The sequence below is a fragment of the Rhinoraja longicauda genome, chromosome 19, assembly GCF_053455715.1.
Source record: "Rhinoraja longicauda isolate Sanriku21f chromosome 19, sRhiLon1.1, whole genome shotgun sequence".
Classification (NCBI taxonomy): domain Eukaryota; kingdom Metazoa; phylum Chordata; class Chondrichthyes; order Rajiformes; family Arhynchobatidae; genus Rhinoraja; species Rhinoraja longicauda.
The window spans coordinates 19,602,682-19,625,419 of NC_135971.1; the positions used below are offsets into that span (position 1 = coordinate 19,602,682).

Sequence of the window (22,738 nt, forward strand, 5' to 3'; positions counted from 1 at the left end):
ACTCTTTACGTGTGCACAAGTCATGGTACGTGACAAGGCACATTGAGAAAGCAGTTAATAAGTTACACGCAATCATGAGTTTCATTCATAGAACGCTAGCGCTTAGAAGCAGGGAAGTCACACTGAACTATTTGTGAAACACCGGTTCACTTCAAACTGGAGTGATATATTCAATTCTGGTCAACCATTTTAGAAAGGATAGAGAGGACCCACAAACATTTAGAACAGGATGGATAAGAAAGGTTAGAGGGATATGGTACAATGCATGTAGGTGAGACTAATGTAGATGGGGCATTTTGGTCGGCATAGGCAAGTTCGGCTGACGGGCCTTTTTCCATCCTTCTTTTAATTTATATTTTTATTAAGAAATATGACACATGAAAATTAAAAACAATGTCAGTTCAATGATGAGAATCACAGTCAAAGGATAGAAACAAAAATGGCAATATTACAATCAAAGTACTGTGTATCTCAATAGATTGAAATAAAAACTAGTCATACTTTCTGTGTTTCAAAGATATAATAAAACAGAACAAAACAAAGCAAAACAAAAGACAAAAAAAAGGATCCGTTAGTTCGGAGACAGAGATTGCAGAGAGTGGAAAAACGTTTAAAAAGATTGCCACTTATAAAATTTATCAGAATTGCCACTCAGTGAATATCTAATCTTCACTAACTTTAGAAAGGACATGATATCACTGAGCCACTGAGAGCTGGAGGGAGCTTTAGTAGACTTCCAGTGAAGAAGAAGATGTTGTCCTGCCAGTAGGGAAGTGAAAGCAAGAATGTCTAATTGCATGGAGGTGTAACGGTTGAGGTCTTCTGGAAGCCCAAATATGGCAATATGGGGAGAGATGTTTATAGTTATCGAAAGTATTTTTGACATAGTATTAAAATAGTTCTGCCAAAAGCAAAATAATAATGGACAAGAATAGAACATATGGATTAAATTGCAGGATGAAGAGTGACATCTGTCACAGCTGTCGGTGATATTGGGATAAATTTGTGACAGTCGAGCTTTGGAAAAAATGAATTCTAAAGAGTACCTTAAACTGTATGAGAGTGAGACGAGCACAAGTCAACGCTTGTGTGAATTTTATTAAGAGCAGCGTCCCACCAGTTATCCTCCAGGTTCCATCCTGCATGACTCTATGACTCCGTACAGCATGGAAACAGGCCCTTCAGCCCACCAAGCCCACACTGACCATTGATCATCAAGCACACTAGCTCCACGTTATTCAAAGAAACATAGAAAGTGCAGGAGTAGGCCATTTGGCCCTTCGAACCAGCACCGCCATTCAATATGATCATGGCTGATCATGCAGAATCAATACCCATTTCCTGCTTTCTCGCCATATCCCTTGATTCCATCAGTCCTAAATCTAGCTCTCTCTTGAAAACTTCCACTTGTCATCCACCCCGTACACATTAGGATCAATGTACAGAGACCTACAAGCCCGCATGAGATAATATCTACCTCATTGGAGACCCTCGAACTATCTTTGATTGGGCTTTACTGGACTTTATCTTGCACTAAATGTATTTCCTTTGTCATGTATCTGTACACTGTGGACGGCTCGATTGTAACCATGTATTGTCTTTCCGCTGACTGGTTAGCACGCAACAAAAGCTTTTCATTGTACCTGGGCATACTGGCAATAAACTTTCCTAACACTTTGATAATATGAAAGAGAATGCTTACCGGGATGAGAGAATGGTTATGAAGAGGGATTAGAGGGGCTGTGGCAGCTTTTATTGTGCAAGAGAGCTTGAGGGGCGATTTGGTGATAAATATATAAAATAATGAAAGGTCTGGACAGAGTGGTCGGTAGGAGGCTGTTTTCTTCAAGGAGTGATTGATAGAAAGACATGGGTGTAAAATAAAGGAAAAGACTGATAGTCATAGTTATATAGCATGGAGTCAGACCCTTCGGCCCAACCCGTCAATGCTAACCAAGTTGCCTCACTAGTTAATCCCACTTGGTTGATGTCCCTCCAAACCTTTTCTGACTGTTTAGAGCAACATGAGGTGAAACTTGTTGGAAGGAACAGCAGATAATGGCTTGCACCGAAGATGATACAAAATGCTGGAGTAACTCAGCGGGACAGGCAACATCTCTGGATAGAAGAAACGTTTTGTTTAACGAAGCACAAAGTTGAGATCTGGAATGCACTGTTATCTGGGGTTGTGGGGGTAGGTTCCACTGTGATTCCTAACAGGGAAGTGGAGAAACACGGCAAGAAAAATAATGACAAAACTATTGAGAATACTGTGTGGAACCAGCGAGTTATCCTGTAAAGCGCAGGCACGGAATGAAAGGTTGAATAGTCTTCTGTGCTACTTTCACTCTACCATTCGATAATATAGGGCAACTCAATTCAAAGTTCATATTGTTGTGAATTGTGCTATTTTCTTCAAATTTTCGTCAACTACAAGATTTTCTTCGACTTAAAATTTATCAACCAGTTGGTTGGGTGCGTTGCCTCTTCAATGGTTCTATGGTTCAATGGTGCTTTATTGTCACATGTGCAAATTGCACAGTGAAATTCATCTGTAATACAGTTCAGTAAAGTATGGCCACAACACAGCACAATCCCCCCATTAGCAAAGTGTACAGTAGTCCGCTGAGCCCCTGTTACCTTTGATGTGTGGTCTCGTTTGGTCTCTCTCTCCCTCTCCCTCACTCTCTCTCTCTCTCTACCTCCCTCTCCCTCACTCTCTCTCTCTCCCCACTCGCTCGCTTGCTCTCTCCCTCCCTCTCATGACCACCTTTAGCTCCGAACTACATAGACTTAGTTATTATAGTTATTATTGATATATTATTAATACATAGTTATTATTGCACTATTATTGGGTTTTTTTTGTGTGTACGTATATATATATATATATATATATGCTGGAGTATATTTATATATCAGTCTCATGAAGGGACTCGACTTGAAACGTCACCCATTCCTTCTCTCCTGAGATGCTGCCTGATCTGCTGAGTTACTCCAGCGTTTTGTGATTAAATACCTTCGATTTGTACCAGCATCTGCAGTTATTTTCCTACACTATATATATACATTATATATATATATATATAAATACATACACACACCCACCCACACACACACACCCACACACACACACATATATATATACGAAACGTCACCCATTCCTTCTCCCCTGAGATGCTGAGTTACCCCAGCATTTTGTGATTAAATATCTCCGATTTGTACCAGCATCTGCAGTTATTTTCCTACACTATATACACACACACACACACACATCTCAGGGGAGCAGGAATGGGTGACGTTTCGTACATATATGGTCTATATATACAATGGCCTGTTTCCTTTATCATCCTTTTTTGGAATATCTATAATTCATTGTTCTTTATCTCTCTACATCAACGTCTATATCTCTTGTATCCCTTATCCCAATCCAGTCTGAAGAAGGGTTTCGACCCTTTACTTTTGTGAATAGCTGTTCCCACCGTTACTCCACCTTTTTGGTGTCTATCTTTGATCTATATATATATATATGTGTGTGTTTGTGAGTATGTGCATATATACACACACTGAACTTGTTTCCTCTCTGTCGGTTATTATATTGTTTAATATGTTTACATATTCTCTTGTGCTGTTGCAAGTAAGAAGTTCATTGTTCTATCTGGGACATATGATAATAAAACACTCACGACTCATCCTCCTGCGCTCCAAGGAAATAGTCCTCGCCTGCTCAACCTCTCCCTCTAGCTTAGACCTTGGGTCCGGGCAATATTCCCGTAAATCTTCGCTGCACCTTTTACCAGTTTTCATTATATGGGATCCCCGCCACATCGCCACGTTGGCCTGGACACTCCGACGTGTGGGACTGGCGTAAAGAGGAAAGGTTTCTGTGCGATTGAACCACATCAACCCTCCTCTAGCCCCCCCCCCCCCGCTCAGTGTAGGAAAGGACAGGGCAGCTGTGTTATCCTCCGAGTAAAAAAAAAACACCTTTCAAAAAGCAACTGCAATGAACTGTGAACATGTAAACACACAATGCTGGAGTAACTCAGCGGCACAGGCAGCATCGCTGGAGACAAGGAATGGGTGACGTTTCGGGTTGAGACTCTGATGAAGGGTCTCGACCCGAAACGTCACCCATTCCTTCTCTCCAGAGATGCTGCCTGTCCCGCTGAGTTACTCCAACTTTTTGTGTCTATCTTCGGTTTAAACCAGCACTTGCAGTTCCTTCCTACACAACTTGTAAAAAACACGTCTGTGTTTGAGGTAGGTGTCGGATTTTTCTCTGGATTTTTTTTACTGTGATTTTGTTTTGGATGAATGGTATCGGTAGAGTTGCCGCCTCACAGCGCCAGAGACCCGGGTTGGATCCCGACTACGGAGCTGCCTGTACGGAGTTTGCACGTTCTCCCCGTGACCTGTGTGGGTTTTCTCCGAGATCTTCGGTTTCCTCCCACACTCTAAAGTCGGGATGACAACCGCAGGGGGCAACTGCCGCTTGAAATGTGTAGCTCTGGCTTTGTGGGACGTTGTGGAGGAAGCAGAGGGTTGGAGGGACTGGGGGTTGGGACGCTGTAGAAGGGGGGGGTAGAGGGACGGTGTAGAATGAGCGAGGGGAGAGGGACGGTGGAGAAGGAGGGGGGTAGAGGGGGGTGGAGAAGGAAGGGGGGAGAGGGATGGTGTAGAAGGAGGGGGGGAGAGGGACTGTGGAGAATGAGGGGGGGAGAGGGACGGTGTAGAAGGGGTGTAGAAGGAGGGGGTAGAGAAGGAGGGGGAGAGGGATGGTGTAGAATGAGGGGGGGAAGAGGGACGGTGGAGAATGAGGGGGGAGAGGGACGATGTAGAAGGAGGGGGGAGAGGGACGGTGGAGAATGAGGGGGGGAGGGACGGTGTAGAAGGAGGGGGGAAGAGGGACGGTGGAGAATGAGGGGGGAGAGGGACGGTGTAGAAGGAGGGGGGGAGAAGGGGTGTAGAAGGAACGGGGTAGAGGGATGGTGTAGAAGGGGGGTAGAGGGGGTGGAGAAGGAGGGGGGGAGAGGGACGGTGCAGAAGGGTGGAGAGGGGGGGGGGGTAGAAGGAGCGGGGGTTGGGGCAGCGGAGACGGAGATGACTGACTGTGGAAATAAAGTACCAGTGGAAATCTAAGATAGATACAAAAAGCTGGAGTAACTCACCGGGAACAGGAAGCATCTCTGGAGAGAAGGAATGGGTGACGTTTCGGGTCGAGACCCTTCTTCAGTGGTTCGGGATAAGGGAAGCGAGAGATATAGACGGTGATGTGGAGAGATAAAGAACAATGAATGAAAGATATGCAAAAAAGTGACGATGGTAAAGGAAACATGTCGTTGTTAGCTGTTTGTAGGGTGGAAACGAGAAGTTAGCGTGACTTGGGTGGGGGAGGGATGGGGAGAGAGGGAATGCCGGGGCTACCTGAAGTGGGAGAAATCAATATTTATACCACTGGGATGTAAACTGCCCAAGCGAGATATGAGATGCCGTTCCTCCAATTTGCGTTTAGTCTCACTCTGTGAAATCCAATCCAGACTGGCGCCCGTCTGAAACAAAGCCCAAGTCTTTCCTGTGGGCCGGAGCAGGCAGTGAAGAAAGCCAATGGAATGTTGGCCTTCATAACAAGAGGAGTTGAGTATAGGAGCAAAGAGGTCCTTCTGCAGTTGTACAGGGCCCTAGTGAGACCGCACCTGGAGTACTGTGTGCAGTTCTCCAAATTTGAGGAAGGATATTCTTGCTATTGAGGGCGCGCAGCGTAGGTTTACTAGGTTAATTCCCGGAATGGCGGGACTGTCATATGTTGAAAGACTGGAGCGACTAGGCTTGTATACACTGGAATTTAGAAGGATGAGAGGGGATCTTATCGAAACGTATAAGATTATTAAGGGGTTGGACACGTTAGAGGCAGGAAACATGTTCCCAATGTTGGGGGAGTCCAGAACCAGGGGCCACAGTTTAAGAATAAGGGGTAGGCCATTTAGAACGGAAATGAGGAAAAACCTTTTTCAGTCAGAGAGTTGTGAATCTGTGGAATTCTGTACCTCAGAAGGCAGTGGAGGCCAATTCTCTGAATGCATTCGAGAGAGAGCTAGATAGAGCTCTTAAGGATAGCGGAGTCAGGGGGTATGGGGAGAAGGCAGGAACGGGGTACTGATTGTGAATGATCAGCCATGATCACATTGAATGGCGGTGCTGGCTCGAAGGGCCGAATGGCCTCCTCCTGCACCTATTGTCTATTGTCTTTCATGTGGGCCGCAGAAGGCCAGTGTGTCCCAGCCCCTTTGTGTAGCGGTTCTGCTCTTCAAAAGCACTGTGATCCGAAGAGCGCCTTCGCGACCCCGGGGAACATTTCACAGCCGGTAACGCGCTAGTGGGGAGCCGGTTGTATTGAGGTCAAGCCTATCCCCGCCAGTGTGTTGTTGCGGCGTGTGTCCACACTCTAGCCTTCCCCCCGCACCTTCCTCTCTCTCACCCCCTTCCCCCCACTCTCCCTCCCCCAACTGTACACCCCCATCTTCCCCTACACTCCCGCTAATCCTACCCCCACCATCTCATCTCCCCCCACCCTCTCATCTCCCCCCCCACTCTTCCCACTCCACTCCCTCTTTGCCCATCTCCCAGCCGCCTAACATCCTCCACTCCCCGTTCTCACTGCCTCTCCCCCACTATCATGCTCTCACACCCTCTCCCCATCCACCCCACTCCCTCCCACCTCCCTTCTCCCACCCTCCCGTCACCCCCAACCTCCCACTCCCCTCTCCTCTCACACCCCCTCCACTCCCACTCCCCTTCTTCCCTCTCCTCCCCACCATCTCCCTTATCCCCACTCCCCTTCCATCATCCCCTACTCCCCTTCCATTCCCCCGCTCACTACCCGTTCTCCCTCCCTCCCTCCCTCCCTCCCTCCCTCCCTCCCTCCCTCCCTCCCTCCCTCCCTCCCTCCCTCCCTCCCTCCCTTCCCCCTCCCCTTCCCTATCTCCTCCCTCCCTCTCTACCACTCTCCCCACCTCCCTCTTCCCCTCATCCTCTTCCCCCCCCCTCCCTGCCACTCCAACCCCCTCCTTCGCCGCAGCCTGGGTCATTATCGTGTTGTTGAGTCGCCGCCAGTCCCCCCTCCCCCCTCCCTCCCTCCCCCCTCTGCCGTCCTCCCTCCCTTCCTCACCCCTTACTCCCCCTCCCCCTCTCCCTCCCTCCCTCTCTCCCTCCTCCCCCTCCCTCCCTCCCTCCCCCCTTCCTCCCCCCTCTCTCTCCCTCCTCCCCGTTGATTCTTTATCTGTTGTGTTACAGCCTCAGGAAGCCAGGTCACCGTGAGCGTCCTTGAGAGAGAAGTGAACGGGACCGTCGGCCGCTCGGCCCTTCTGGCCAGCAGCTACTCCATACCCGACCCCTGCTCCCAGCTTACATTAGAGTGGTTTTTACAGCCCAGCACAACTTCGTTTATGAGACTGAGCCGATCCCCAGACTGCTCTCCACACCCTGACCGACCCGGTTGTAACTGTTCAGATCGATGGACGGTCGATCCAGCCCACACGGGGCGAGTCCAACTCGACGTCGAGAATGGGTCCCCGCTACTGCGGGATTTACGGCGCAATGACAGCGGAGTGTACGAGATATCGGTTTACAGCGGCGGAAACTGCAGAGTTAAAGACAGCGTGACATTAACGGTGTACAATGACCGCACTGAGACAGGTAGGAACCCGCGCAGCGTTCAAACAGGTAGCGTTCAAACACAGAGGGGACACTTAATGCATGAAAGTCTAAACAGCAATGGGGTCAAAGCGGGGTCATTAAAGTGAGAGAAACCCCCTTCCCTCCCATCGACGGCAGAGTTGCCGCCTCACAGCGCCAGAGACCCGGGTTCGATCCTGACTGTGGACGCTGTCTGTACGGAGTTTGTACGTTCTCCCCGTGACCTGCGTGGGTTTTCTCCGGGTGCTCCGGTTTCCTCCCACACTCCAAAGACGTACAACATTTGTAGGTTAATTGGCTTCGGTAAATTTGTGAATTGTCCCTGGTGTGTGTGGGATAGTGCGAGTGGTCAATAGCCAATAGACAATAGGTGCAGGGAAAGGCCATTCGGCCCTTCGAGCCAGCACCGCCATTCAATGTGATCATGGCTGATCATTCTCAATCAGTGCCCCGTTCCTGCCTTCTTCCCATACCCCCTGACTCCGCTATCCTTAAGAGCTGTATCTAGCGGATTCGGTGGGCCGAATGGCCTGTTTCCGCGCAGTATCTCTAAACTAAACTAAACTACCCCCGGGCTCCGCTCCCCCCACGCTACCCCTGGCGTGCCTTCCCCAAACCCCCCCATTACCCACTCCCCCCACCCTCCCCGCTCTCCCCTTACCCCCACTCCCCCCTCCCACTTTTCTCCCCCCTCTCCCTCCATCCCTTCTCCTCCTCCCCCCACTCTCCTCCCGGCGTCTGATCTCCTCTCCCCCCCCCCGTCGTGGCTTCCTACCTCCCTCTCCCCGACGTCCTGCCTCCCCTCTACCCCCGGTGTAGGTTCTGTGACCAGCCCGACATTGAAGCCGAAGCCACTACAAATTGGGAGGGGCTTGGGTGAGAAACCGCGGGCATTGCATCTTTGAAGATGTTCCTGTTTCACCGCATTGGGGGTTGCTGAGCCGAATTTCATTTCACACCGTTAACTGAACCGTGTCACACAACGGCGCGTGTGTGTCGGGGAGATTTGCTTAGTAATGTCCCATCAACCAAGAATCAAGTCACGCGTGTTGAATTGTCACCTTCCCATCAGGGTTTCGACACGAAACGTCACCCATTCCTTCTCTCCGGAGATACTGCCTGTCCCGCTGAGTCACTCCAGCATTTTGTGTCTTATCTTCGGTTTTAATCAGCATCTGCTGGGACCGTGAATTAGCTGTAGCCTAACAGTCCTGTAAAAACAATAAGTACAAATAAATATACAATCAAATGAATAATCTTTCATGGAATTGTGTTGGAAGGAACTGCAGATGCAGGGTTACACTGAAGTTAGACACCAAATGTTCACAAGAATTGTGTTCAGTTCTGGGGATCGTGTTACAGGAAAGATATTGTCAAGCTTGAAAGGGTTCAGAGAAGAGTTACGTGGATGTTGCCAGGACTAGAGGGTGTGAGCTATAGGGAGAGGTTGAGTAGGCTGGATCTCTATTCCTTGGAGCGCAGGAGGATGAGGGGTGATTTTATAGAGGTGTATAAAATCATAACAGGAATAGATCGGGTAGACGCACAGAGTCTCTTGCCCAGAGTAGGGGAATCAAGGACCAGAGGACATAGGTTCAAGATGAAGGAGAAAAGATTTAATACGAATCTGAGGGGTAACATTTTTCACACAAAGGGTGGTGGGTGTGTGGAACAAGCTGCCGGAGGAGGTAGATGAGGCTGGGACTATCCCAACGTTTAAGAAACAGTTAGAGAGGTACATGGATAGGACAAGTTTGGAGGGATATGGACCAAGCGCGGGCACATGGGACTAGTGTAGGTGGGACATGTTGGCCGGTGTGGGTAAGTTGGGCTGATGGGCCTTTTTTCACACTGTATCACTCTATGACTCTAAGAATGATTCCAGGAATGGGTTGACATATGATGAGTCAGTCTGTTCGAACTCCTTCCATCGGGCAGATGATATAAGGCCTTCTACGCCCGCACCTCCAGACTCAGGAACAACTTCATCCCCAGGACCATCGCTGCTATGAACCGGTCCTGCTGAGCCGGATGGTCACATCACACAGTGATCCGGCACAGATCTACTTGCACTTTATTCTGTCTTAAAACTGTTACAATTTGTTTCGTTGGGTTGTTGTTGTTTCAATTAATTAAATTATTGCATCTTATGGGAGGTGCATTCCCAATCTCATTGTACCCCTGTACAATGACAATAAAGATATATTGTATTGAATTGTATTGTACTGTATGAGTGTTTGACAGCACTGGGCCTCTATTATATACAATATACAATATATACAATATACATTAATGACTTGGATGAAGGGATTAAAAGTACCATCAGCACATTTTCGGAGGAGCCAGTGCTGCCCTCGCAGCTGTGGCTTACCTGCAGTCCATTTGTCTTTTGTGTTTTTTTGTTGTTTTTGTCTGAATTGTAGTTTAATATGGTGTACTGTTTGTATGTTATTGGGGGGGGGGGGGTGGGAGGGAACGGGAACTGTAACTGTAACATTGTATCTCCCGAGCGGAGAAGCGACCTTTGTTTCTGTGTCGTGTCTCCGTTCCCGCTGCGGCCTACCATCGGCCATGCACCTGGGACCACCTGGGACCACCCGCGGCCCGGACTCACAACCTGCGGCGCTGGCTGCCTTCGGATGCTGCGGGAGCGGCTGCGACACGTCTCCGGAGGCTCCGGCGTGGGCCGCCTGGACGTCAGAAGCCCGCAGGCCCCTGGGTGGGGACCGACATCGGGAGCTCCGGCAGCGGCAGCGTCTTCGCCCGGCCTGAAATAGGCCGAGGGATTTTTCTCCGCCCGGCGGGGGCTTCAATGTCGGGAGCCCCGACCGCACCGACGCGGCAACTCCAACAGCCTGACCGCGGGAGAAGACGACAGGGGAAGAGAAAAGACATTCTGGCCTTCCCTCACACAAGAACACAAGAAAATAGGAGCAGGAGTAGGCCAACCGGCCCCTCGAGCCCGCTCCGCTATTCAATACGATCATGGCTGATCCTACCCCAACCCCCTTCCCACTATCGCCCTTCTTCCCACCCAAAAGAACCGTGTGATCACAGTGAGGAGGTGACTGGAGGAGACTCACTGTGATGGATGTTTCTTTTGTTTGATGTTAGTTTATGATTGTATGTGCTATTGCATTTGTATTGATTATTCTTATTGGTCTTATTGTTGAACTGCGGGTAAAGTTTCATTTCACTACACATTTATGTGTATGTGACAAATAAACGACTATTGATATTGATACAAAGCTGGGTGGCAGTGTGAACTGTGAGGAAGACGCTGTGAGGTTGCAGGGTGACTTGGACAGATTGTATGAGTGGGCGGATGCATGGCAGATGCAGTTTAATGTGGATAAGTGTGAGGTTATCCACTTTGGTGGTAAGAATAGGAAGGCAGATTATTATCTGAATGGTGTCAAGTTAGGAAAAGGGGACGTACTAGGAGATCTGGGTGTCCTAGTGCATCAGTCACTGAAAGGAAGCATGCAGGTACAGCAGGCAGTGAAGAAAGCCAATGGAATGTTGGCCTTCATAACAAGATGAGTTGAGTATAGGAGCAAAGAGGTCCTTCTGCAGTTGTACAGGGCCCTAGTGAGACCGCACCTGGAATACTGTGTGCAGTTTTGGTCTCCAAATTCGAGGAAGGATATTCTTGCTACTGAGGGCTATTAGGTTTACTCGGTTAATTCGCGGAATGGCGGGACTGTCATATTTTGAAAGACTGGAGCAACTAGGCTTGTCTACAATGGAATTTAGAAGGATGAGAGGGGACCTTATCGAAACATATATGATTCTTAAGGTGATGGACGCGTTAGAGGCAGGAAACATGTTCCCAATGTTGGGGGAATCCAGAACCAGGGGCCACAGTTTAAGAATAAGGGGTAGACCATTTAGAACAGAGATGAGGAAAAACTTTTTCAGTCAGTTGTGAATCTGTGGAATTTTCTGCCCCACAAGGTAGTGGAGGCCAATTCTCTGAATACATTCAAGAGAGAGCTGGATTTAGCTCTTAAGGATAGAGGAGTCAGGGGGTATGGGGAGAAGGCAGGAACGGGGTACTGATTGAGAATGATCAGCCATGATCACATTGAATGGTGCTGCTGGCTTCAAGGGCTGAATGGCCTCCTCCTGCACCTATTGTCTATTGTTTACTCGCTGGAGTTGAGAAGGTTGAGGGGGGACCTCATTGAAAATTGCAGAATAATGAAATACATAAATAGAGTGGATGTGGAAAGGTTCTACTGGTGGGAGAGTCTAGGACCAGAGCTCATAGCCTCAGAATTAAAGGCTGCTCTTTTAGAAAGCAGGTAAGGAGGAACTTCTTTAGTCAGAGGGTAGTTAATCAGCGGAACACATTGCCCCAGAGGGCTGTGGAGGCCAAGTCATTGGATATTTTTGAGGCAGAGATAGACAAATTCTTGATTAGAATAGCTTATGGGGAAAAGGCAGGAAAATGGGATTAGGAGGCAGAGATCAGCCACGATTGAATGGAGGAGTGGACTCAATGGGCTGAATGGCCTAATTCTACTCCTATAGCTTGTGAACTTGTGAAAAATGATGGAGTAACTCAGTGCATCAGGCAGCAGCTTTGGAGAAAAGGAATAGGTGATGTTTCGGTTGAGACTGAAGAAGGGTTCCGACCAGAAATGTCATCTATTCCTTTTCTCCAGAGAAGCTGCCTGATCCGCTGAGTTACCCCAACATTTTGTGTCTATCTGTAATCAAACCCTATCTTGCACTAAACGTGGTATCCTTTATCCTATATCTGTACACTGTGGACGAATTGATTGTAATCAAGTGTAGTCTTTAACTGGATAGCAGGTAACAAACAAGCCTTTCACTGTACCTCCACACACGTGACAGTAATAAACTAAGCTAAACTAAAATAGCTAAGCATAATAGTGCAAAACGCTAATACGATGTGATAGAACTTGATAGTAGGGAAATTGATCTGCCAACGGTCATAAAAATACAAAATACTTGAAACATGAAATTAAAGTGACGAGTGGAAAGGATTGGGGATGAGCAAAGATTGGGAAGGGGGGGGGGGGAAGCAAGTCAGTCTCAGCATTCCCCACGACAGAAGGGGGGGTGGGGGGAGTTATACAGTTTAATCCGTAGTGGAACCAATGACCTGGTCCATGCGAGATTGCGCATGCTGTGGTTACTGTTGTGCAATGTTCAAGAGCCTGATGGTTGTTGAGAAGAAGCTGTTTAGTCTAGTTTAGTTTAGAGATACAGCACGGAAACAGGCCCTTCGGCCCACTGGGTCCGCGCTGACCAGCGATCCCCGCATATTAACACTATCCTCTTTGGAGTGTGGGAGGAAACCAAAGATCTCAGAGAAAACCCACGCAGGTGATGGGGAGAACATACAAACTCCGTACAGACAGCACCTGTCCTCAGGATTGAACCCGGGTCTCCGGCGCTGCAAGCGCTGTAAGGCAGCAACTCTACCGCTGCGCCACCGTGCCGCTGTTCTGGAAGCTGGTGGTCACAGTTCTCAGGCTGTGGAGGTAGAGAGATGGGAGGGTGGCCAGGGTGGTGTGGGTCTTTTCATGACATTGGTTGCCTCATTGAGACAGTGGTCCTTCCAGCTACTTTACTACAATAACCCAACTGTTTTATTGCAGAAAGTGTGACCTCCACTTCCGGGACCCCAACAGGTTCTGGGCGAAACAACGCGATGCATATAGCTGTACCCACGCGCCTTGTCCTGATCCTAATCCTAATCACCATCGGCTTGTCCACAGTGCTGACCAAAGTTCTCAGCGGTAAGTGACCCTTCCTGACCCAGTGAATTTTTAAGATTTTTTTTAGATTTTGGATTTAGATTTAGAGGTACAGAATAGTAGTCGGTATCTAGTGGTAGGTCAAAGGTCAACTCAATCCCAAATACAGGACAAGGTGACGTCACCGCTCGCGCCCCACGTGACCTCACCCAACCAGCGGCCACGTGCTCCTGCTCCACCAATGTCAGTCGCCTGGGCCGGCAGACGGGTTGCAAGGCAACCTCCATTAGGTGGCGCCTGGGCCTCCGAACCAAAACTGTCCGGACCTACACTACCTGGACCTATACTGTCCACGCCTACAGTGTCCGGGCCTACAGCGTCCGGGCCTACAGCGCCTAATATGGCACAAGGGTGTTCCCATACGGGACAAATCAAAGTTTACGGGACAAACCAGTGAGGAGGGACTGGAGGAGACGCACTGTGATGGATGTTTCTTTTTGTTTGGTGTTAGTTTGTGATTGTATGTGTTATTGCATTTTTATTGATTATTCTTATTGGTCTTATTGTTCAACTGCGGGTAATGTTTCATTTCACTACACATTTATGTGTATGTGACAAATAAATGACTATTGACTATTGAAATCAATTTTGCCCAAAATACGGGATGTCCCGGCTAATACGGGACAGTAGGCAACCCTAACGTTTACTCACGACGTCACGGCCTCACATACCCAAAGGGAAGGGCAGATTGCACCAGGACCGTGCAAGAAGGAACTGCAGATGCCGGTTTAGACCGAAGATTGGCACAAAAAGCCGGAGTAACTCAGCGGGTCAGACAGCATCTCTGAAGAAAAGGAACAGGGGACGTTTCGGGTCGAGACCCTTCTTCAGACTGAGAGTCTGGTGCAAAGAATTTATTTTCAATGGTGTTGAAATTCAAAGTCGTGTAAAGCATACCTGATCTCCCGGTTGCTAAACACTTTAATTCCCCTTCCAATTCCCACAATGCCCTTTCTGTCTCTGGCCTCCTCCATTGCCAGAGTGAGGCTAAATGCAAATTGGAGGAACAGCACCTCATATTTCGCTTGTGCAGCTTACACCCCAGGGGTATGAATATTGATTTCAATAACTTCAAGTAACCCTGGCATTCCCTCTCTCTGCATCCCTCCCCCACCCAAGTTGCACCAGCTTTTCATTCTCATCTCGCTACAGCTAACAATTACCTATTTCCTTTGTCATTGTTACATTATTTTTATGTATATTTTTCATTCATTTGTTCTATATCTCTACATCATTGTCAATATCTCTCGTGTCCCTTTCCTGTGACTTTTGGTTGGAAGAAGTGTCTCGACCCAAAACCTCGACGTTTTGAGGGTCTTGACGCGAAATGTCACCTATACCTTCTCTCCAGAGGTGCTGCCTGTCCCGCTGAGTTACTCCAGCATTTTGTGTCCATCCAAAGCATAAACAGGTTTTGTTGAAAGGAAAGACCCAACAGACAGGGAAAACTCAGCTTAAATTCCAAACCAAACTATCCTGGCTGCTAAATGCTTGCACATCACATCTCTCATCACCTCCCGAACACAGGGTGGCCGCAAAGCCTTTCACTTTAGTTTAGTTTAGCGATACAACATGGAAACAGGCCCTTTGGCCAATAGAGTCCATGACCATTGATCACCTCTTCCTATTAGATAGGCACTAAAAGCTGGAGTAACTCAGCGGGCCAGGCAGCATCTCTGGAGAGAAGCAATAGGTGACATTTCACGTCCAGACCCTCAAAACGTCGCCTATTCCTTTTCTTCCGAGATGCTGCCTGACCCGCTGAGCTACTCCAGTATTTTGTGGTTATCTTCGGTGCAAAGCAGCAACTACAGATGTTCTTTGGGGATGTGTGGGAAAGATCTGCAGATGCTGGTTTACACCGAAGACAGACACAAAAAGATGGAGTAACTCAACAGGTCAGATAGCATCTCTGGAGAAAAAGAACAGGTGACGTTTACAGTCAAAACGTCTGAAGAAGGGTCTTGACCCGAAAGTGTAAGAAAATAACTGCAGATGCTGGTACAAATCGAAGGTATTTATTCTCAAAATGCTGGAGTAACTCAGCAGGTCAGGTAGCATCGCAGGAGAGAAGGAATGAGTGACGTTTCAGGTCTCGAGAAGGGTCTCGACCCGAAACGTCACCCATTCCTTCTCTCCTGAGATGCTGCCTGACCTGCTGAGTTACTCCAGCATTTTGTGAATAAATACCTTCATCTTGATCCAAAACGTCACCTTTTCCGTTTTTCCAGAGATGGTATCTGACCCACTGAGTTACTCCAGCTGTTTTTGTGTCTATGTTCTCTGGGGATGTTACCTGACCCACTGAGTCACTCCAGAACCTTGTGTTTCTCAAAGATTGTTTATAATACTGGATACATGAGAATGATTTATAGACTGGAATCTAACTGAGGGGTAAAAGCAAGGACCTGCAGATGCTGCCGAACCCGCTGAGTCCACCTTTTTGTGTATGTCTGTGATTTAAACCAGCACCTGCAGTTCTCCCCTAACCTTCCTGACACTCACTCCGTGTGATCCCATCTCCCATCCACTCACCAAACACTATGGGGTCATTTGTAGAAGCCAATCAACCTAAAACCTGCACGTGTTTGGGATGTGTGAGGAAAGCCGTGCAGTCACAGGGAGAACATGCAAATTCCATAAACTCCGTACAGACCCCGTGGTCAGGATCGAACCTGTGTCTCTGGTGCTGTAAGGCAGCAACTCGACCGCTGTGTCAGGAGAATTTCACCACGTTTTGGCTGCCAATAATTAGCACATGGCTCACACTTTCACTTCGTCCGTCTCTGGTCCCCTCATTTCTCTGTCCACCCCTGGGGCTAAATTAGTGACCAATACCCACTCTAAACCTAGAATAAAGAAGCTAGAGTAAACTCTATATGTGCACTATTTTAATCCAGTATTAATGCATTGTGTTTAGTTTAAGTTTAGTTTAGAGGTACAGCGCGGAAACAGGCCCTTCGGCCCACCGAGTCCACACCGATCAGCGATCCCCGCACATTAACACTATCCTACACACACGAGGGACAATTTACATTTATACCAAGCCAATTAACCTATAAACCTGTCCATCTTTGGAGTGTGGGAGGAAACCGAAGATCTCGGGGAAAACCCCTGCAGGTCACGGGGCGAATGTACAAGTTCTGTATAGACAGCACTCGTAGTCAGGGTGGAACCCAGGTCTTTGGCGCTGTAGGGCAGCAGCTCGACCGCTGCGCCACCGTGCCGCCCTGCGTCCACCATTTAATGGTGACAAATTGGTAAGACTTTGGATAATGCACAATTAGAAATTCTGTTGCTATCTCGTTGTTTTATGTCAGATTATTATCGAAGGAGTAAGTCGGACACCGCGGAAGGATTTGTTGGGTTTAACAGAGTTTCACGGCAAGAGTTGAACAAGGTAAGTGGGCAGTGGCAGGGCCGTCTTAACGCATGGGCCTGATGGGCACTTGCCCGGGGCCCCACGAGCATAGGGGCCCCATGCTGATCTGTGTATGTTAAGTGACTTGCAATAAATAAACACTACTTTAAAAATGTAGGTTCAATAAGTGCTTTTTTCGCAACATTTTCGGTCACTAAGTGCTTCTCATAGCGATCTGTAAGTGCTTTTCGCAACAATGTAGCACCCTAAGTCCATCGCTAAGTGCTTTTCGGTAAGGGCTTTTCGCCGGCATGACAGGGGGGGGGCTGGTAGGGAAAGGGGGGTGGGGGAGAGTAACGGTAGGGGCCCCAGTACACTGCGTTGCCCGGGGGCCCATAATGCTGTAAAAACGACCCTGGGCAGTGGGTTGGAGGGAGGACAAATCATTGGCAAAATAAAATCTGCTTCATCAGTTGTGTCAAATGGCCCCTCTTCCTTGGCCGAAGATGTCAGCATCTGGAAGGCAAAGGAAGGGGATGCGATTCTGGTTGGCACGTTTGGGCAAAAGGTCAACTGCTGAAGGGTCTGAAGAAAGGTCTCGACCCGAAACATTGTCACCTCTTCCTTTTCTCCAGAGATGCTGCCTGATCCGCTGAGTTACTCCAGCACTTTGTGCTGAAGCTGCAGAAACTCATCGTATCAGGAGAAGGAAATGGACAGTTGACGTTTCGGGTTGGAACCTTTCCTCTGGACTTAAAGAGTGGGGAGGAGAAACCTGTAGGAAGTGGGGGGGGGGGGTGGTGGTGGGGGGGGGGAGGAGGAAGGTGGTGGCACCTGATCAGTGAATCCAGGTTGATCGGGGGATGGATTTTTGGATGTAGTTAAACTGAGGTAACGAGGGATGGTAATAGCAACGGTGTCTGGGATGTGAATGATGGCGGTGACCAGGGGTCACAGATGATGGGATCTGGTGGGAAGGGAAGGGATGGTGGTGACTGGAACCAAAGAAGAAATATGTGCAGGAAGGAACTGCAGATGCTGGTTTCAACTGCAGATAGACACAAAATGCTGGAGTAACTCAACGGGTCAGGCAGCATCTCTGGATAGAAGGAATGGGGGTCTGAAGAAGGGTTTTGTCCCAAATCGTCACCTTTTCCTCATCACCAAAGAAGAGAAGTTAGGTGGGCAGATGGCAGCAATACGGAGGGGGGGCTGGTGGGAGGACCTGATGAGAGGAGAGTGTGGGTGATGGGAAGATGAGATGGTTGAGGAAGAAACTGCTTAATTCCTTTAGTCAGGGTGGTGAATCTGTGGAACTCATTGCCACAGATGGTGTGGAGGCCAAGTCGTTGGGTATTTTTGAAGCAGAGATCGACGGATACATGATTAGTAAGGGTGTCAAGGATTTTTGGACAAGGGCGGACCTCATTGAAACTTACCAAAATAATGAAAGACCTGGATAGTGTAGATGTGGAGAGAATGTTTCCACTAGTGGGAGAGTCTAGGACCAGAAGTCACAGCCTCAGAATAAAAGGAATTTCCTTGAGGAAGGAGATGAGAAGAAAGTTCTTTCGTCAGAGGGTGGTGAATCTGTGGAGTTCATTGCCACAGAAGGCTGTGGAGGCCGTCAGTGGGTATTTTTAAGGCAGATACTCCTGATTAGTATGGGTGTTATAGGTTATGGGGAGAAGGCAGGAAAATGGTGTTGAGAGGGTAAAATAGATCAACCATGATTGAACGGCGGAGTAGACGTGAAGGGCTGAATGGCCTAATTTTGCTCCTGTGATTTATGAACTTATGAGTGGGGGGGGGGGGGGGTGTGACGTTGTGGGGAAGAAGAGTATGTGTGGATGATCGGGTGGATAGAGGAACAGAGGGGCAGATGAATAGTACACTAGCTCGTGCCTCCCCTCCCCCCCCCCCCCCCACCTCTGCATATACTAGTTATCTCCCCTCCCCTCCCACAGTACATCTATAGAGTCTTGACCCAAAACGTCTCTCCGCTTCGTTCCCCAGATGCTGACTGAGGAGTGGATCCTGAGAATGGGACAAGTGTAGATGGGGCATGCTGGTCGGCACGCGCAAGTTGGGCTGAAGGGCCCGTTTTCACACTATGATGCTATGACTCCATGTGCAGGCGGTTGAAGTTAGTTTATTTTGGCTTCATGTTCAGCGTAGACACTGGGCTGAAGGGCCTGTTCCCGTGTTGTACTTTTCTATGTTCTACGTTCCAACTTTCCTCTCAAAGTACCTGAAAATTTAATCTTCTGCCTTTAAGCACTTGTTGCCCGGCTGCATACTTTCTCGCAGCAACTCGAATATTGCATCCCGTAAATTGTCCTCTCTCTGTTCTTCACAGGCCCCGGAATTAAATTCACGGGTTGAGACCACATACCGCCTTCTCCAGCTTCCGAAGGCCAACAGCCCAGCAACCACAGATGGACAGGATGCAGGCATTGTCTATGCTGTTTCACAGAAAGTGCAATGCAGGTGAAGGGCCTGAACGCCAGCATTTTGTTGGGAAATTGGATCAGCTAACAGCGCCAACAGGGGAAGATGGACACAAGGCCCTGGGATGGGAGAAATGTCACAACCCCCGGCCTTTCTCAAAGACTCAAAGTGCTGGAGTAACTCAGTGGGTCAGGCCACATACTCTGGAGAACATGGATAAGTGACGTTTCGGGTCGGGACCCTTTTTCAGACCTTATGTGGTGGGGGAGGTGGGGGAAGAAAGCTGGAAGAGAGGAGAGGCAGGACAAATATTGGCAAGTGATGGGTGGATGCAGGTCTGGGAGGCAGGAGGTGTTTGGTGGGCAGATGGTTGGACAAAGTCCAGAGATGAAAAGACAAAGGTTTGAGATAAGAACAGGAGAGTTGCAAATTGTGAAGCTAGAGGACATAATGTGAACGGGAAGGGAGAAGTGGGTGAGTGCAGATGGGGTACAAGGTAAAGGGGGTGGGTGGGAGAAAGGGAGGGATGGAACAAAGGAGAGGGGAGTTATTGGTTACCTGACATTGAAGAATTCCATGTGTAGGAAGGAACTGCAGATGCTGGTTTAGACCAAAGATAGACACAAAAAGCTGGAGCAACTCAGTGGGTCAGGCAGAGTCTCTGGAGAAAAGGAATAGGTGACGTTTCGGGTCAGGATGCTGCCTGATGAGCATCCAGAGATGCTGCCCGACCCGCTGAGTTACGCCTGCCATTTTGCATCTATCTTCAGTAAAGAATTCAATTCTTCACATGGCACGGTGGTACAACGGTAGAATTGCTGCCTTACAGCGCCAGAGACAAGGGTTCAATCCTGACCACAGCTGCTCCCGAAACTCTGTACACAGTTGATACTTTCTCCCCGTGACCGCATGGGTTTTCTCCGGGTGCTCCGGTTTCCTCTCACACTCCAAAGACGTGCAGGTTTGTAGGTTAATTGGCTTCAGTAAAATTGTAAATTGTCCCGTGTGTGTAGATTTCAAGATTTCAAGATCAATTTATTGTCACATGCACCAATTAAGGTACAGTGAAATTTGAGTTACCATACATCCATACTAAGTAAAAAGCAACAAGACATACAGCCACATAAAATTAAAGTTAACATAAACATCCACCTCAGTGGATTCCACATTCCTCACTGTGATGGAAGGTAATAAAGTTCCATCACCTTCCTCTTTGTGTTCAACCACGGTCGGGGCTGTTGAACCATCCACAGTCGCTGCTGCCGAATGTCCGAGGCCCTCGCGTCGCGACGATCGAAACTCCCCGATCGAAACTCCTCGGCAAAGGATCGCAAGCTCCGCGATGTTAAAGTCCGCGCCGTGCCCGCGGCTTGAAGCGCCGGGTCGGTCTCCAGTAAAGGCCGCCAACGCCTCGATGTTAGGCCGCAGTGGGGACGGAGATACGATACGGAGAAAAATCGCATCTTTGTCGAGGTAAGAGATTGAAAAGAAATCTTCCGCTAATTCCCCTCCCCCCACCCCCCACATAAAAACAAACCAAGCAACACTAAAACATACTTTTAACACATACGTAAAATAATAAAAACAGTAGAAAGGGCAGACAGGTTGTTGCCGAGTGCTGGTGGCGCCACCTGGTGGTTAGGATAGTGTTAGTTTGCGGGGATCACTGGTCAGTGCAGTCTCAGTGGGTCGAAGGGCCTGTTTCCGTGCTGTATCTTTAAACTAGACTACCCTAATTCAATACCTTGAGTAAAAGAGTGTCTCGACCCGAAACGGCACCCATTCCTTCTCTCCAGAGATGCTGACTGTCCCGTTAAGTTACTCCAGCATTTAGTGTCTATCGTCAATGTTCCTACCGTTGGCTTGTAGACTGCCCAAGTGGAATATGACAGAGGAACCTTCGAAGGAGGCTGTGAATAAAGCTTGAAAGGGCTGAAAATGCAATCTCGTTCCAATTCTGAGAAAGGGCCTCAGGTCAGTGCACACTCCAGTAAACTGTGATGCAGCCCCCAAGCTGAAGTGGTTTTATCAATGAGCTGCAGCAAGTGTGGCTGGTGATAAGACCCTTGCTGTCAGCAGGTTCCTGATGAAAGTTTAGTTTGGTTTATTATGATACAATACGGTACGATAGAACTTTATTCATCCCAGGAAGGAAACGGATCTGCCAACATACATAAAAACACAGAATATATGAAACAAAGTGACCTGTGTAAAGGATTGGGGATGTGCAAAGTCTGTGTACCACGTGTACATGGAGTGTGTGAGTCTATGTTCCACGTGTACATGGAGTGTGTGAGGTTGCAGCCCCTCTTCCAATATCTAAAGGGGCTGCTCCTCGCCTTCTGGCTGCACTTCGCACCCACCACCCTCATCTTTGGACACCCTGTGCGTAGGGGAGAGGGCAGGGCTGAAGATGTCCTGGTAGGGTTGCTCCTGGGCCTGGCCAAGCTGGCCATCCACGAGTCACGGCGCCAGGCCCGAGCCGGCCGCCTGCCCCTTTTCCGTGGTTACGTCCGTCCGCGTCCGGGTGGTGTCCACATGCACCCTGGGGGTTTTCCGGGACCGCTGGGCACCGCGGGGGTGGAATGCATCCTGTACAAGGAGTGTAAGATAGTTGTATAATAGTTTATTGTTTGTCCTGTATTATGGTGGTGGGTTCTGGTTTGGTTTTATTGTATTGTAAATATCATTTTAATATTTGAATATTTTTAATTAAAAAAAGATCAAGGATGTAACTTTTACGAGGTGTTTGTACAAAGAGGACATGGTTTGGGGGGACCGCTGGGGGGGGGGGGGGGGGAGAGCAAAGGTGAACCTGGCGCGAATACCTTGTAACATTCCTTGCGTGTATGCAAGCAAAGAACTTCACTGTGACTTGTCACATGTGACAATAAAGCATTCATTCATTCATTCATTCAGATACAACATTGGAATCTGATTAAAAAAAGTTCAAAGAGGCAGCTTAAAGAAACAGTGAAATGTCTTCAAATATATAAACTTATTTTGAAGCGTTTCTGATGAGTATTCTTTTTAATATCATTCCTTTCCAGGGGACATGTTTCAAAAGCTGTTAAAATGGAATGCCTAATAAAATGGTACAAGGTCAAGAACAAAGCACGATTGTTTGTAAAAATAGTTAAATTAAAAGAATGTGCTGAAATAATTATGCATTGAAAATGGCAGCACAGCCACAGGCCTTTCCGGCCCACTCTGTTTATGCCACACATCATGTCAAGATAAACTAGGAGAACAAGGAGAACAAGAGAGTGTGTGTGTGGCGCATGTGAGGAAGTGAGGGAGACAGAGAGTGAGAAACAGAGACTGTGTGTGAGGCAGGGAGAGAGAAAGAGAGAAAGAGAGAGAGAGAGAGAGAGAGCGAGAGATAGGAAGGGCTTCTGAAGTCAACAGGATGCAGCAGGAGGATCCTCAATAGTCAATTTAT

At 48.3% G+C, this 22,738-nt stretch overlaps 1 protein-coding gene across 1 annotated transcript; it reads left to right on the forward strand.

Annotated features, from left to right (window-relative positions):
• The first annotated feature begins 13,370 nt into the window (after window positions 1-13,370).
• Window positions 13,371-19,452, forward strand: LOC144602746 (uncharacterized). The gene is made up of 3 exons (XM_078415883.1): window positions 13,371-13,466; window positions 16,805-16,884; window positions 19,205-19,452. Exons 1-3 carry the CDS (start codon window positions 13,379-13,381, stop codon window positions 19,337-19,339), a joined length of 303 nt encoding a protein of 100 aa, XP_078272009.1. The 5' UTR covers window positions 13,371-13,378; the 3' UTR covers window positions 19,340-19,452.
• Window positions 19,453-22,738: the final 3,286 nt, after the last annotated feature.